At 40.9% G+C, this 12959-nt stretch overlaps 1 protein-coding gene and 1 long non-coding RNA gene across 2 annotated transcripts in view; one reads left to right on the top strand and one right to left on the bottom strand.

Annotated features, from left to right (window-relative positions):
• Positions 1–3817: 3817 nt before the first annotated feature.
• LOC116719521 (caskin-1) overlaps positions 3818–12959 on the top strand; it is a 118291-nt gene continuing 109149 nt past the window's right edge. The window contains 1 exon segment of the mRNA XM_032562059.1: positions 3818–4397. Coding sequence (XP_032417950.1) covers positions 4304–4397 — 94 coding nt within the window. The 5' untranslated portion in view covers positions 3818–4303.
• On the bottom strand, positions 7979–11266 carry LOC116719533 (uncharacterized). Its single transcript, XR_004339209.1, has 2 exons — positions 8956–11266; positions 7979–8828 (listed from the first exon to the last, which is right to left on the bottom strand). It is a non-coding gene; the product is annotated as an uncharacterized LOC116719533 (long non-coding RNA).

The following is a 12959-nucleotide window of genomic DNA, read 5'->3' as shown; positions in this document are numbered from 1 at the left end:
GATTCTTCAATTTTCTCTGTTTGATAATCCATTCTATTGCCTTATTTTGCACTTTCCATTGATGTGCTTGGACACAGCATTCTGTGAACAGCCAGCCTCCTTATCTATGAACGTTTGTGGCTTACCAATCTTATGGAGGGTATCAATGACGGTCTTCTGGCCAGTTGGTCTGAAGTCTTTCCCATATTGAACCAAACTGATATAATGACACCTGGTGGAAACCTGTGCAGGTGCTTTGAGCTTAGTAGATGATTATTGTGTCACATTTAGATTACAACATCCAAGTCCTGCAAAATTTGGACTGATTTCTCTACAGTATTAACATTTTTTGAATTCCTGTTTTTGTGGATTTTATTAGCTGAAAGCCCAAATTATATTAAAAATAAACAACAAATACTTGAAATTGTGAGGATTTTGTTTTCTCTGTTGTTTTCTAGTTAATTTAGTTCCTGTGTTATCTTGTCTGCCCTGATTGCTCCCAGCGGTGTCTCATGTTCCCTGATTGACCCTTAGTCCCAACTGTGTCTGTGTTTCCCTGTCGGGTCCTGCCTCTGTTCCATTCATGTATTTTATTCCAGTGTCTGAACTCCTAGCCTTTTGTTCACTAGTGCTGCCTGGACATCTGTACTCTTTGCCAACATCATTACAATCATTATTGCACATGTACCTGGGTATACTGTGTCCATCCTCACCTCTCAAAGGAATTATGGCAATGGTAAACAATTTTTCCATGATTTTCTAATTTTTTGGAAAGGGTTTGTATAGAATAGAATAAAATTAGAATAGAATTCAACTTTATTGTCATTGCACTGTCACAAGTACAAGCAACGAGATGTAGTTTGCATCTATCCAGAAGTGCTCTACGAGATATAAATATTTATTTACAGATGTACAAGACTATGTATGTATGGACTATAAGGGGTTATAGCAAGAGATATAGATATTGTGTATAAATATAAATATGGGAGCTATATGCACAGATTATACAGATTATACAGAATATACAAGAATGTTAGGGAATGGATTATAGATAAATAATGGCAGATAAAATTTACAGGTTGTATGTGTGTGAAGAAAACAGTCCGTGATGTGTGTGTGTGTGTGTGAGGATAGTCCATGTGTTATTGTGGTATGAGAGGATAGGGGAGTACAGTCCTTATAGTTTATGTTTTATGTCAGGAGGCGTTCAAAAGCGTGACAGCTGTGGGAAAGAAGCTGTTCCGGTGCCTGGTGGTTCTGGTCCGTAGGCTTCTGTAACGCCTCCCGGAGGGCAGGAGGGAAAAGAGTGTGTGTGCTGGGTGAGTGGAGTCCTTTGTGATTTTCCCGGCCCTTTTCACACACCGCTTCCTGTAGATGTCCTTGATGGCAGGGAGCGGTGCCCCGGCGATATACTGGGCAGTTTTCACCACCCTCTGCAGCGCCTGCCGGTCGGAGACAGAGCAGTTCCCGTACCAAGCTGTAATACAGTTGGTGAGGATGCTCTCAATGGTGCAGCGGTAGAAGTTCGTGAGGATCTCTGAGGACAGGTGGTTCTTCCTCAGGGTCCTCATGAAGAAGAGGCGCTGATGCGCCTTCTTAATGAGTTTGGAGCAGCTGGTCGTCCAAGTCAGGTCATCGGAGATGTGGACTCCCAGGAACTTAAAGGTGTCCACACGCTCCACCACTGTCCCCTTAATGTGGATGGGTGGATGTAGGTCAGCGTTCCTCCTGAAGTCCACGATAAGCTCCTTGGTCTTCTCGGTGTTCAGCTGCAGGTTGTTTTTGTCGCACCACTCAGCCAGACGGTCTACCTCCTCCCTGTAAGCGGCCTCGTCATTATCTCTGATGAGGCCGATCACCGTGGTGTCGTCTGCAAACTTAATGATGGCGTTAGAGCCATGGACAGGTCTGCAGTCGTAGGTGAAGAGGGAGTAGAGGAAGGGACTCATCACACAGCCTTGTGGCACTCCGGTGTTTATGATGATGGTGGATGAGAAGTGGTTGTCCAGCCGGACATGTTGAGGTCGACTGGTCAGGAAGTCGAGCAACCAGTTACACATGAGTGAACTGATGCCGAGGTCTGTGAGTTTGGTAATGAGTTGTGATGGGATGACAGTGTTGAATGCTGAACTAAAATCTAAGAACAGCAGTCTGGCGTAAGTGTTCTTACTGTCCAGGTGAGAAAGGACAGAGTGCAGCGCTATAGAGACTGCATCCTCTGTGCTCCTGTTCTGCCTGTATGCAAATTGGTGGGGGTCTAGTGTGGGGGGGAGACAGGATCTGAGGTGTGCTAGGACCAGCCGCTCCAAGCATTAGCTTTCATTTACAAAGCACACACATATACTGTCTGTGTATATATATATATATATATATATATATATTTCATTTCATATGTCATAATTCCATTGTTGACTGCTGCAAAACATTATATTTTACTCAGAAGGCAGAGCGACCAGTTAGTAATTGGTCAGAGGTTCAAAGGTTTTTAGAGCTGCAATGATAGTTTAGATTATTTCTGTTAGGTCTGGGCTTATTTTGGAGTTTGAGTTATTGATTCTGGTTTCATTATTATGTGTTCTTTAGTGTCTTTCTTTCATGAGATCAACTTTGTTTCTGTTTTACTTTAGTCAGTCCTTTCTTAGTGATTCTAGTTTATTATGCTTAATCATTTCTTGTGTCTACTTATTCTTTACTCTAGTTTAATTATGTTTTTCATGTCTATTCATTCTTTGGTGTCAAATTGATTTTCCTAGTTACAAGTTTGCGTACTCCCCTTCGCCCACTGAGCCATTTTTTCTCTCGCTCTCCTCAGCCTGCCTTCTGTTCTCTCCCCTCACACATGCAGCCTGTTTCTAGTCTTTTCCTTGTTCCATAGTCAAGTTCCCAGTATTTTATACGCTATTCATTCTCAGTCACTCCTTGCTGGTTCCGCCTGTGATCTCCCTATTACTTCTCCGTTGATTCCCTGATGTTCTTTTCCTCTGAATTCCTGTTTTTGTTTTCCTCTGGCTCCCTATATGTTCAAGTTTTTTTTTTGTAAGATTTTTTTCCTTCATTTTTATTAAAAACTTCATCACCTCGCTGTCTCTATTTCATTGCGTTTGGATCCACTTTCAAACCAACAACTATGACAATTTCACAATCAAATCTATGACATAAATATGAAACAAATATTTTATTAAGTTGAAGGATTTCATCATGTATTAAAATGACCATTTATTTAGATTTTAATGAATAAATTTCACACTGAATCATGTATCAATGTGTGTAATTGTCACATTTAAATATCAGTGAATGTGTCAGGATCTGGAGTTGTTTGTGTTGGGTTTTGGATTTCTCTCATTTTTGGTGTTTTTTTATTGACTTCTACTTTGTTCTTCCTTAGTGATTCTATTTAGGTTTATTTCTTTGTCTAGTCTTTTTTAGTTATTCTAGTTTGAGTATTCTGTGTTCCTTTGTCCTGATTAGATCAGCTTGTTTCTGTTCAGTTCTTTTGCGGTTTCTCCTTGTCTTTGTCCCTCGAGTTTATTATGTTTCTTTAGTGTCGAGAAATGCATTTTTAAAAACAGATGTATTCATTTCTTTTGTTGTGGCACTTTTGGCACTCCGTATAAATAGTGCCACTGTACTCCAATAAATCATACAACTTGACCTATTTATTTGGAGAAGGTGACCCACAAACCTTTCCCACATTCACGCGTTTAGGATGCTGGCGCCTGACCGGGCTGCATCAGAACGATTTGTCCTAACATGGTGCAGCAGCATCACAACTAGACTGACACGTTTTGAAGTGCCACTTGCATGGCTTATGTAATAAATATAGCCGAACTGTGGTAGTTTGCTGTGTCAGTGCGCGTGCGTAGTTGTCGCGCGAGCTGGTCTGCCGCGGCGCGGGGACTGAGGCTACGGCGGTGACACGTCGAACAAAAATCCACTGACTGCAAGACTCGTGCGGTGCGAGGGGGCGGGGGGCCGATTTTGGCCCGAAGGTGCACGAGGGCGCTCACGCTCCACCGTTTTTCACGCACGGGACGCATCCAGACCTGGTGAAGTCGTCACAGGGGTTAGAGTCTGTGGAATCTGACGCGACCGTTTGCGGTCTGCCTTGGCCAGTGGAGGCGCGACAGCGATCTGCGCTGAAAGCTTCCCTCTCCTGCGCAGCTGCATCCATCCTTCCATCCATCCCGACAACCGCCAGCTCCAGGTCCAAAGGGAGGCCGGGGAGCGGCGACAGGATGTAGCGGCGGATTAACAGAGGAGAGAGGGGCGCTCAGAGGAAGAGGGCTGGGCCGAGTGGACCGGACCGGGGTGGCACAGAGGGGACATGGGGAAGGACCAGGAGCTGCTCCAGGCCGTGAAGACCGAAGACCTGCTGACAGCACAGCGCCTTCTACAGAGACCGCGGCCAGGAAAAGCCAGTTAGTATCCATCCATCTCCCATCCTCCGGTCCCTAGCACACACACACACACACACACACGCAGGCACAAGCAGCCCCCTCCCCCCCACACACCAGTCATTTCCAGGTCAGGACAGTACAAGCTCAATCTAATGTAATGTTTTTTAACCTAAATCTTTCACCAGTGCTTGTGTGGGTGTGCACACTTCCCTGCAGCGTGCATCTGTTTGTGCTTTGACGTTGAGAATGCGATAGTGGTGACGTTGAAATAAGTGAGGGCAGTCATCATCAGGTTGTGATTAGAAATTAGGCAAGCTTGTCTCCCCATCGTCTGCAATTAGGCAGTTTGTGTTGGCATCTGCATGTCTTCACAGAAATATATCTACATAGATGTCCTTCATGTCCACAGTAAGGATGCTGTGCAGGTGGAGAGGTAGAATGTCCTGCAGAGGAGGATTATTGGTGTGTGAAGGCGCCAGATGTTAGCGGGAATAAATGTGATGGTTGTAAGGGAACACGTGCAGACATATTCATGAAGCGTGAGCGTGCTCCCATGGATTCAGCTTGAGGTGATAATTACATTTCAATTACAGCCTTGAAAATGTTCTCCTCTCCCGTCTCACAAGAATCTTCCTTCTCGTCTTCTGTCACCTACTTTCCTCCCTGCTCTCCCTTCACCTCCTCCTCCTCCTCTTGTGTGTGTGTTTGGCTATGATGAACAGTGGTGGCAGTGACATGGAAAAGAAAAAATGCTTCTCCCTTCAAACGCCAGAACAGATCAGCTCAGAGGGCTCCGGCCACTGCAGAACGACAAAGGGAACGGGGGGGGGGGGGGGGGGGTGCAAGACAGAAGGACTCAACCCATGAGATATGGATGCAGGGAGGCGAGGAGACAGAGTGTGCTGGAGGGTGGTTAAAATGTGAGTGACGGGGTGTGTGTGTGTGTGTGTGTGTGTGTGTGCTGAGGTTTATGTTTGAATAATTAAACAGTAAGCCAGGTCTCCCAGCTGGAGGATTGTTGCCTCCACAAACACAATCCCAAACACTCTGCACACACAGTCACAGGCAAGCATGATTGGAAACACACTTCACACTTTGGGTGTTAGTCATGTGCTTGACTGTGTTTGCATTATTAATAGAATGCTAATGAAGTTCAGAGCAGCAGTGTGGTAAGTTGTGGTTGGGGTCATTTAGATCAGTGCTGTTGAAATGGCACAAATCAATGTTAGGGTTACAGGTGGGAGTGATACGACCTTACTGTACATATTTATACCTGTAGAAATAAAACGTTTGCATCAAATCTTTTTCTGCTTGATATCTTAGTGTGACAGTTTGTGGTACATCCAGCTAATGAGACAAATGAGATTTCAGAAATAGTGCTAGTTTTCACAAATGAAGTTTTCACAAATAATGTTTTTCATTGAATTTGTAATAGTTTATTCCACGCTTAACAAGTCCATCCTTGACTAATTCTAAGGAGCTTTTACATAGACATGCACTGATCACATTGTGTTTGATGAATACAATTACTTTATTTATGTGTTTATCTTTTGTGGGATTTGTTTTTTTTAAAAAAATATTATTTAATTGTAAATAAAAGGAAAAAAATGGTTTTTGGCTGACTGATTTGTCACTAAAAAATGCATTAAAGTATTCCCTTTATAAATGTTTTTATGAATATAGAGTAAATGTTGAATAAATCTCAAATTGTATTTTTAAACAGTGTCTCTTTGGTTTGAATTACCACAAGTTTTCAAAAGCTATAGTTCTAAAACAGCTGATATTTCTCATCATGCCCTTCCTTTGGGTAAAAGTGTTTTGACACCAGAGTAAGAGCTAACATGACCAGGGTTTTCTCCAACTGGTTGGAGCCTACCCATACAAACAAAATATATTGCAGATATGTTGCAGTATACTGGAAAATATTGTTCAATACATGAAGCAATATATTCCCATATCTGAGATTTAGTATGTATGTTTTCCTATGTATCCCCATATAAGCAGGTTTCCCCCAGAAAACTTGCTAAGCCCAGCGGTCTGGACCCCGGCGGTCGGGACCCCGGCGGTCGGGACCCCGGCGGTCGGGACCCCGGCGGTCGGGACCCCGGCGGTCCACCGTGTTTTTGTATTAAAACATTTTACGTTGACAGGAAATGTGAAAACATTACTGGGTGGTTATATTACTGGAAGACACTGTTGACAATGCTTAAAAACAACTATAGTCTTAATATATTTTTTGCACTTCTGTTAAATCTTAATTAAGTGGTAAAAAATGACCACTCACCCTCCCCATCCTTTGCTGCTCACTGCTACTTAGCTGCTGCATTTTCCCCTTTCTTTCTGAGTTTTAAAACTCATCATGTCAAGACAACAAACTTTGACCAGACATATGACATTTTAATTTGATTAAAAAGCTAATAAATAGAATTCATGGCTTGAGGTAAGAGTCAGTCTCTAAGCATATAAAATAAAGCAAGAATAAAACAGCCAGAAATACTTTCTCTGTTATATTAATGCTTATCCGACTCCAGACATTACATCACTCCTTTTTTTTTTTTTTTTACAAACAAATCCTCATTCTAAACCAGACTTAGTTATTTTCAACCAAATTAAACTTCACAGTAATTACAATGTTGTCTGTATTAAAACATCACACTACTCCATAATAAGAACACCAGAATTGTTTCCGGAACAAATCAGAAATGTCCAAATCAACACATTAATAGGACTGGTATAAACAAATAAGAAAAAGTAATTCAAGTTCTGTATTTGGTGTGAACTGAATCAGTCTTTAGTTTGCTGGAGGCCATAAAGGTGTTATGAGTTGGCTCTTCAATTTATAAATGTTGTGGTACACTGAAAAAAATAACTCTCTGAATGAACATAAAGAAATCATGGAAATGATTTCCACCTGATTACTTTGCTTTATTTCAGCACCATGTAATTCTGTTACCGTATTTTCCGCACTATAAGGTGCACCTAAAAACCTTCAATTTTCTCAAAAGCCGAGAGTGCGCCTTATATATGAACAAAGTTTTAAAATAGGCCATTCATTGAAGGTGCACCTTATAATGTGGTGCGCCTTATAGTGCGGAAAATACGGTACTCCTATTTAAAGCAAATGTGTTAGGTCAACTTAATTTATTAAGGTTATTCCAATGTAAAGCAATTGTGTTGGCTCAACTTATGTTATTATGGTTATTCTAAATTAAATCAAATGTGTTGGCTCAACTTATTTTTTTAAGGTTCATTTAACTCATTTACCATAGTTTGACCCAATGTAATTTAATAGAGCCAGCCCAACTAATTTGCAATGTCTTGGACCAAATAATTGATTTTACTAGATTAAGATTAATGCAAATTTAGTTGAAACCACCATATGTTACAGTGGTACCTTCACATTACTTAATTAAGTTGATCCAACTCATGAAAATTAAGTTAGCTCAACAAACATGCTTCATGCTGAAAGAAAGCTATTTAATCATATGGAAATTCTTTCTATGATGTAATTACATTAATTCAAATACTTTTTTTAAGTTACATCACATCAAGTGTTTTAAGACAGGACTGGGTGAAAGGGTAGAAAGAACACTCAACAATTAGAACAGGTACAACAAAACTGTATTTTCAAAATTGTTATCCATTTTCTTTTACATGTGCAGTGCAGGCACTTTACTACAAAAGGTATAAACTCTTGCCATATGACAACACATTTGAACAGCATTTAAACTAGTCACAATTACAAAAAGTTGTCATTTTTCAGTAGTTCATGAAACTGCATACTTTGCTAGCTTTTAAAAGTTTAAATGTGAACTTGCAACTTAATTTACCAAACTCACAAAAAAAATTATTTTTCTAATTTAAAAAACATACATGTATATTTTAAAACCACTTGATTTTATTGTCAATTTAAATCTGACAAACTGAAGCAAAACAAAATACAGTATTTTGCAGCAGCAATATTTGCTTGTTACACAAAAGTCAAAGTATTGCAACCAAAGTGAAAAATAGTCAGATCTAAAAACATAACTGATACATTTACAATCATGATAATATGACATTGAGTACAATTAATTAAATAATCTTTACTAAAGCAAAGTACCCAAATGTCAAAGTTTCCAAACTGCATTCATGTCAGTTAAACACAGACAGGATGAAAAGGAAAGACTCTCTCTGACCTTCCTTCATTGTTCTGTCCTCCTGTCTGTCTATTAGAAATGGACAGAACAGATACAGAGAGAGAGGCAGAGAAAAAGACAGACAGGGAGAGAGATGGAGTAAGAGAACTGATTGTGTAATTTTACCATTTTAAAAGTTCCACTGGTTCATGAAGGAGGAGAATGGAGACATGCAGGTTCACTGCTGTGTTCTGCATAAGTCGTCTTGTTGGTTGATGTCACTTTTCCGTTTGCAGCTTTTGTTCCATTTTCTGGGTTGAGGCCTATGAATCACCTAGAATAGATGGGAGACAGTTTAAAATTACCCTTTTGTTTTTAATTACATATTACATTTTTATGCCTGTGAACTACCAAATATGTTTTGTAAAGGCATTACTAAAAATAGTTCTCATAGTTCTCACCTATGAAACAATACTCTAGGTGGCAAAAGCCGCTGCTGGACCTGCTTGTGCCCTTGATGCTGTTTCCTGAAAAATAACAATGTTCATTGATACTAGTTATAATTTTAATTTAATACTCTGGTACACAGAGGCATTTCCATAGACAGATACATTCCTCTGTCTCTATCCATATACTATGTTTGCAGACAGAGACACCTTCTGTACCTTCTGTGCTTCTATGTGTAGACATAAGGTTGGCAGATACAGTAAGATGGCAATATCTCACTATGTCTTCATCCATTAGTCTATGAACAGAAGGATGGAAGTTACAGTGAGACACAGACAATTGGAGTATCTGGGGCGGTGAGAGGGGTGAGAGGTCAGTCTTGTCACCCCCACAAGATGCTGCCCTGGGCGGTTGCCCGTGTTGCCCATAGCAGAATCTGGCACTGGCTGATTAATCACAATTAATAACTATGTATGCCTAACTTTGTAGGCTTGAAATATAAATATGCACACAGCTGTGCAAACCCCTCTTGCTGCACGCCAACAATTTAAAATCCAAGCAATTATCTTGCATTTGTACATTTGTAGTCTCCCATACTCAATAGAAACTAAGAGAAATTTACTCCACTATACATGGATACAAGTGGTACCAAACATGTTCAGGAGCCAACTGATAGATAAGATCTATTTTATTAGATCTATTTTAATTTCTAGTTCTTGGATGCCCCACCCTTTTATGATACCATGAAGTCCATATCAAATATGCACATTCTCAAAAGATGTTTTGTTGTTTCAAACCAACCATGTCTAAAGATTCTTAGTTTTCCAGGTTTTTATATTCAAGAAGGTTTATAGAAACTCAGTTTGTTTTAAATGTTGGTTTAGAAATGTTCCTCTATATTCATTTCCTGTGATGAAGCGGGACTATATTGTCCTCATCCAGCCGGTGAAGACCGGTGTAATTCATGCACATGAAACTGTGGGCTAGTAAACTAGATGTGCACAACGTTGGTTAAAGACCCAACACAAGAAAGTTGAAACTGTTCAACTCTTGTTGCTGTCTGTCTGCAGTCGCAGGAAAAGTATTTCGCTGTTCGTAGCTTCCCGTGTGTAACATGTTGCTGTGAACTAGATAATCCTCAACGGGAGAGAGGCTCTGATGTCAAAATAGATGGTTTGATTGATCTGTTATGTAATATTAACGCATTAAAATGTTCTGGTTAATCGCGTTAACGTTGACAGTCCTATGTATGAGAAAAAACAAAACAAAACAAAAAAACAGTTGAGGCATCCTACCCTCAAACAACTTAAGCAAAAAGACCAGAATACAGCCATCCGCATATTCTAGGTGAACTAAAAGCACTTGTGTTGCACACTTGTGTTAGCTGAGAAATAACCGAAGTTAGCTTTAGCCACATAAAATATATTTTTGTACACAAACACAAAACTGCAACATAATGTTTTTTAAAAAGTACTTACCTGGTGAAAGTCATTGTTGGCCCGCCCTCCAGCCTGTCAACATTCACCTACAGCCGGTAAAAATCCCACAATGCAACTGTACATAAAAAATTTACAGTACAAGTGTAAATTTCTGCATGTGATCCCCAGTTGTCTGATCATGAACGGAGGCATTCATGATCAGACAACTGGGGAGGGTTGGTAACAACTTCAACATGTAGAGGGGAGGGAACCCAAAACTAAAAGCTTCAGTTACTGATGTGCACCCAAAGAGGGCATCAGAAATTTAATACGATCCTGCATCCTGTAAAACTGCAATGCAGGAACAGATGAGCAAGTAATAAAATGCTTTTTTTAATCACTTAACAATAATTCATGATCAATTTTGTCGATCTTGAATCAGCTGCCTGGTAATATTTGAAACAACTTGACTGAAATGATCATAAAGGACAAATTTTCAACCTTCATGCATTCTGCAGAAGAGATCTACGAACAAATTTCACGTCCCATATACTTTCCATAGGCATTTCAGATCACAATAAAAAGCTGTATTTTCAAAACTCAGCCACCTTACTGTATTTTCATGCTGTACGTTTTACAGCCATTTGTTACAGTGCAGTTCTTAAGTGCCAGTAGTGCCCTGCAGAGAAATACAAATATCTATAGTTTAATGTGTAACTAAAACCGCCTTGGAGTTTTCCCAGGCGCAAAACAGTTATATTGTGTGATCTTCCATAATCTCGCGTGATCTCCTGATCTCTCTAGACCCTCTTCGGCTGCAGAAGAGGTTATGCAATCATTTGGATCAGCTGTTCTGGAATAGAGGCACATCTAAAACATGCAGAGCAGGGGGGCCTGAGGACTGGAATTGAGAAGCACTGCCTTAAATCCCTACTAGTTTATAAATCATGGACTACTTATTCTTAAACACCCGGTTATACTTTTTTTTGTTTTCTTTTTTCTTCTTTTGCTCTTTCCTTTGGTTTGTTGTTTTGTTGTATTTCTTTCTAATTCATGCAAATCATTTTGAATTGCCTTGTTGCTGAAAATCCATTAATTTTTTTCCACTTATCTGGGGTCAGGTCACGGGGGTAACAGCCTAAGAAGAGAGGGCCAGACTTCCCTCTCCTCAACCATTTGACCCAGGTCCTCCGGAGGAATCCCAAGGCATTCCTAGGTCAGATGAGAAACACAGTCCCTCCAGTGTGTCCATCCAGGAGGCATCCCATCCAGATGCTGGAGCCACCTTGACTGGCTCTTTCTAAGGGAGAGCCCAGACACCCTACAGTCTGGCTTGTATCCATGACCATGTTCTTTCGGTCATGAGGCAAATCTCATGACCATAGATGAGAATAGGAACGTAGATCAACGGGTAAATCAAGAGCTTCGCTTCTTGACTCAGCTCTCTCTTCACCAGGACTGACCGGTCCAGCGCCCGCTTCACTGCAGACATTGTGCCAATCCTCCGGGTAATTAATTACAAAATAACACAACAGTCAATAATCAAGACATTTATTTAAAATGATTTCTTCAGAAGCCCTCTTGGCCCCCGTCTAGAACCGCCCCTGGCCTGCAGGTCTGGTGTATTTTTGCTTAACATGTTTTTTCTTCATTGATAGGAAGTCAAATTGTCCAAACTGGTAAACCACATTAATAAAATATTAGTGAAATAATACATTAAATAAGTGGTCCCCAACCCCCGGGCCGCGGACCGGTATCGGTCCGAGGACCAATTGGCACCGGGCCGCATAAGAAACAATTAAATATTTCCGTTTTATATATTATGTGAGTCTGGAGGAGCTTTTATTTTGAAAATCCTTTTACCGGACTCTCTCGGTTACATCTTGCGCGCCAGCATTGAGCCCACAAGCAGCAAAATGAGTAAGAAACATATCAGATGTCTTTGGAAAGTTTCTTTGCGAGCCGAAAAGGCCCAGAGAAGAGACAGGAGAATGGATTTATCCCGGACCGGTAGGTGATTCCCACATTCCAAGCCCGCTCTGCATGATATGGTGACCGGCTCGTTAATGAGGGAATGAAACCTTCAAACTGCTTCGCCACGTAGAGACCAAGCACCCTGTGCATAAGCAACACTTCGGGTGTCATTGTCTCTCATCGCTCCCAGATGAAACCATCTCGTTGCAGAGAAATAAGCTCAGGGCTCCCATTAGTCGTTATCGTAAGTTAAAATTTTCGCGAAAGTAAAATATTCGTTTTTGTGGCGCATCTGTATCTTATTTCGAAGGGATATGTAAACGTTACCATAGTGACCCGAGTCAGAGAGCGTTAGGGCAGTGGTCGAGAGTAGAGGAGTAGAGCTTGTGAGTTTTAGGTCTGGTTCACACGGCACGATTTAAGGATTATCGGCCGATTTTGTGACCACACACGACACGAGCCGATAAAAATCCAACAGGTTCAGTCGGTTCGTGTGTCCAGCCACACGGCAGGAGCAACACACCACACGAACCGATTCCACTCGCGAACATCCCGACTCCAGAGGAAAATCCAGTAAAACCCCCAACAATACCATACGTGAATTTAGAATAATCAAACACAGATTA

This window comes from Xiphophorus hellerii, chromosome 5 (genome assembly GCF_003331165.1).
Source record: "Xiphophorus hellerii strain 12219 chromosome 5, Xiphophorus_hellerii-4.1, whole genome shotgun sequence".
Classification (NCBI taxonomy): Eukaryota; Metazoa; Chordata; class Actinopteri; order Cyprinodontiformes; family Poeciliidae; genus Xiphophorus; species Xiphophorus hellerii.
Note: the sequence above shows the minus strand (reverse complement) of the source record. Positions and strands in the feature narration are given on the sequence as shown.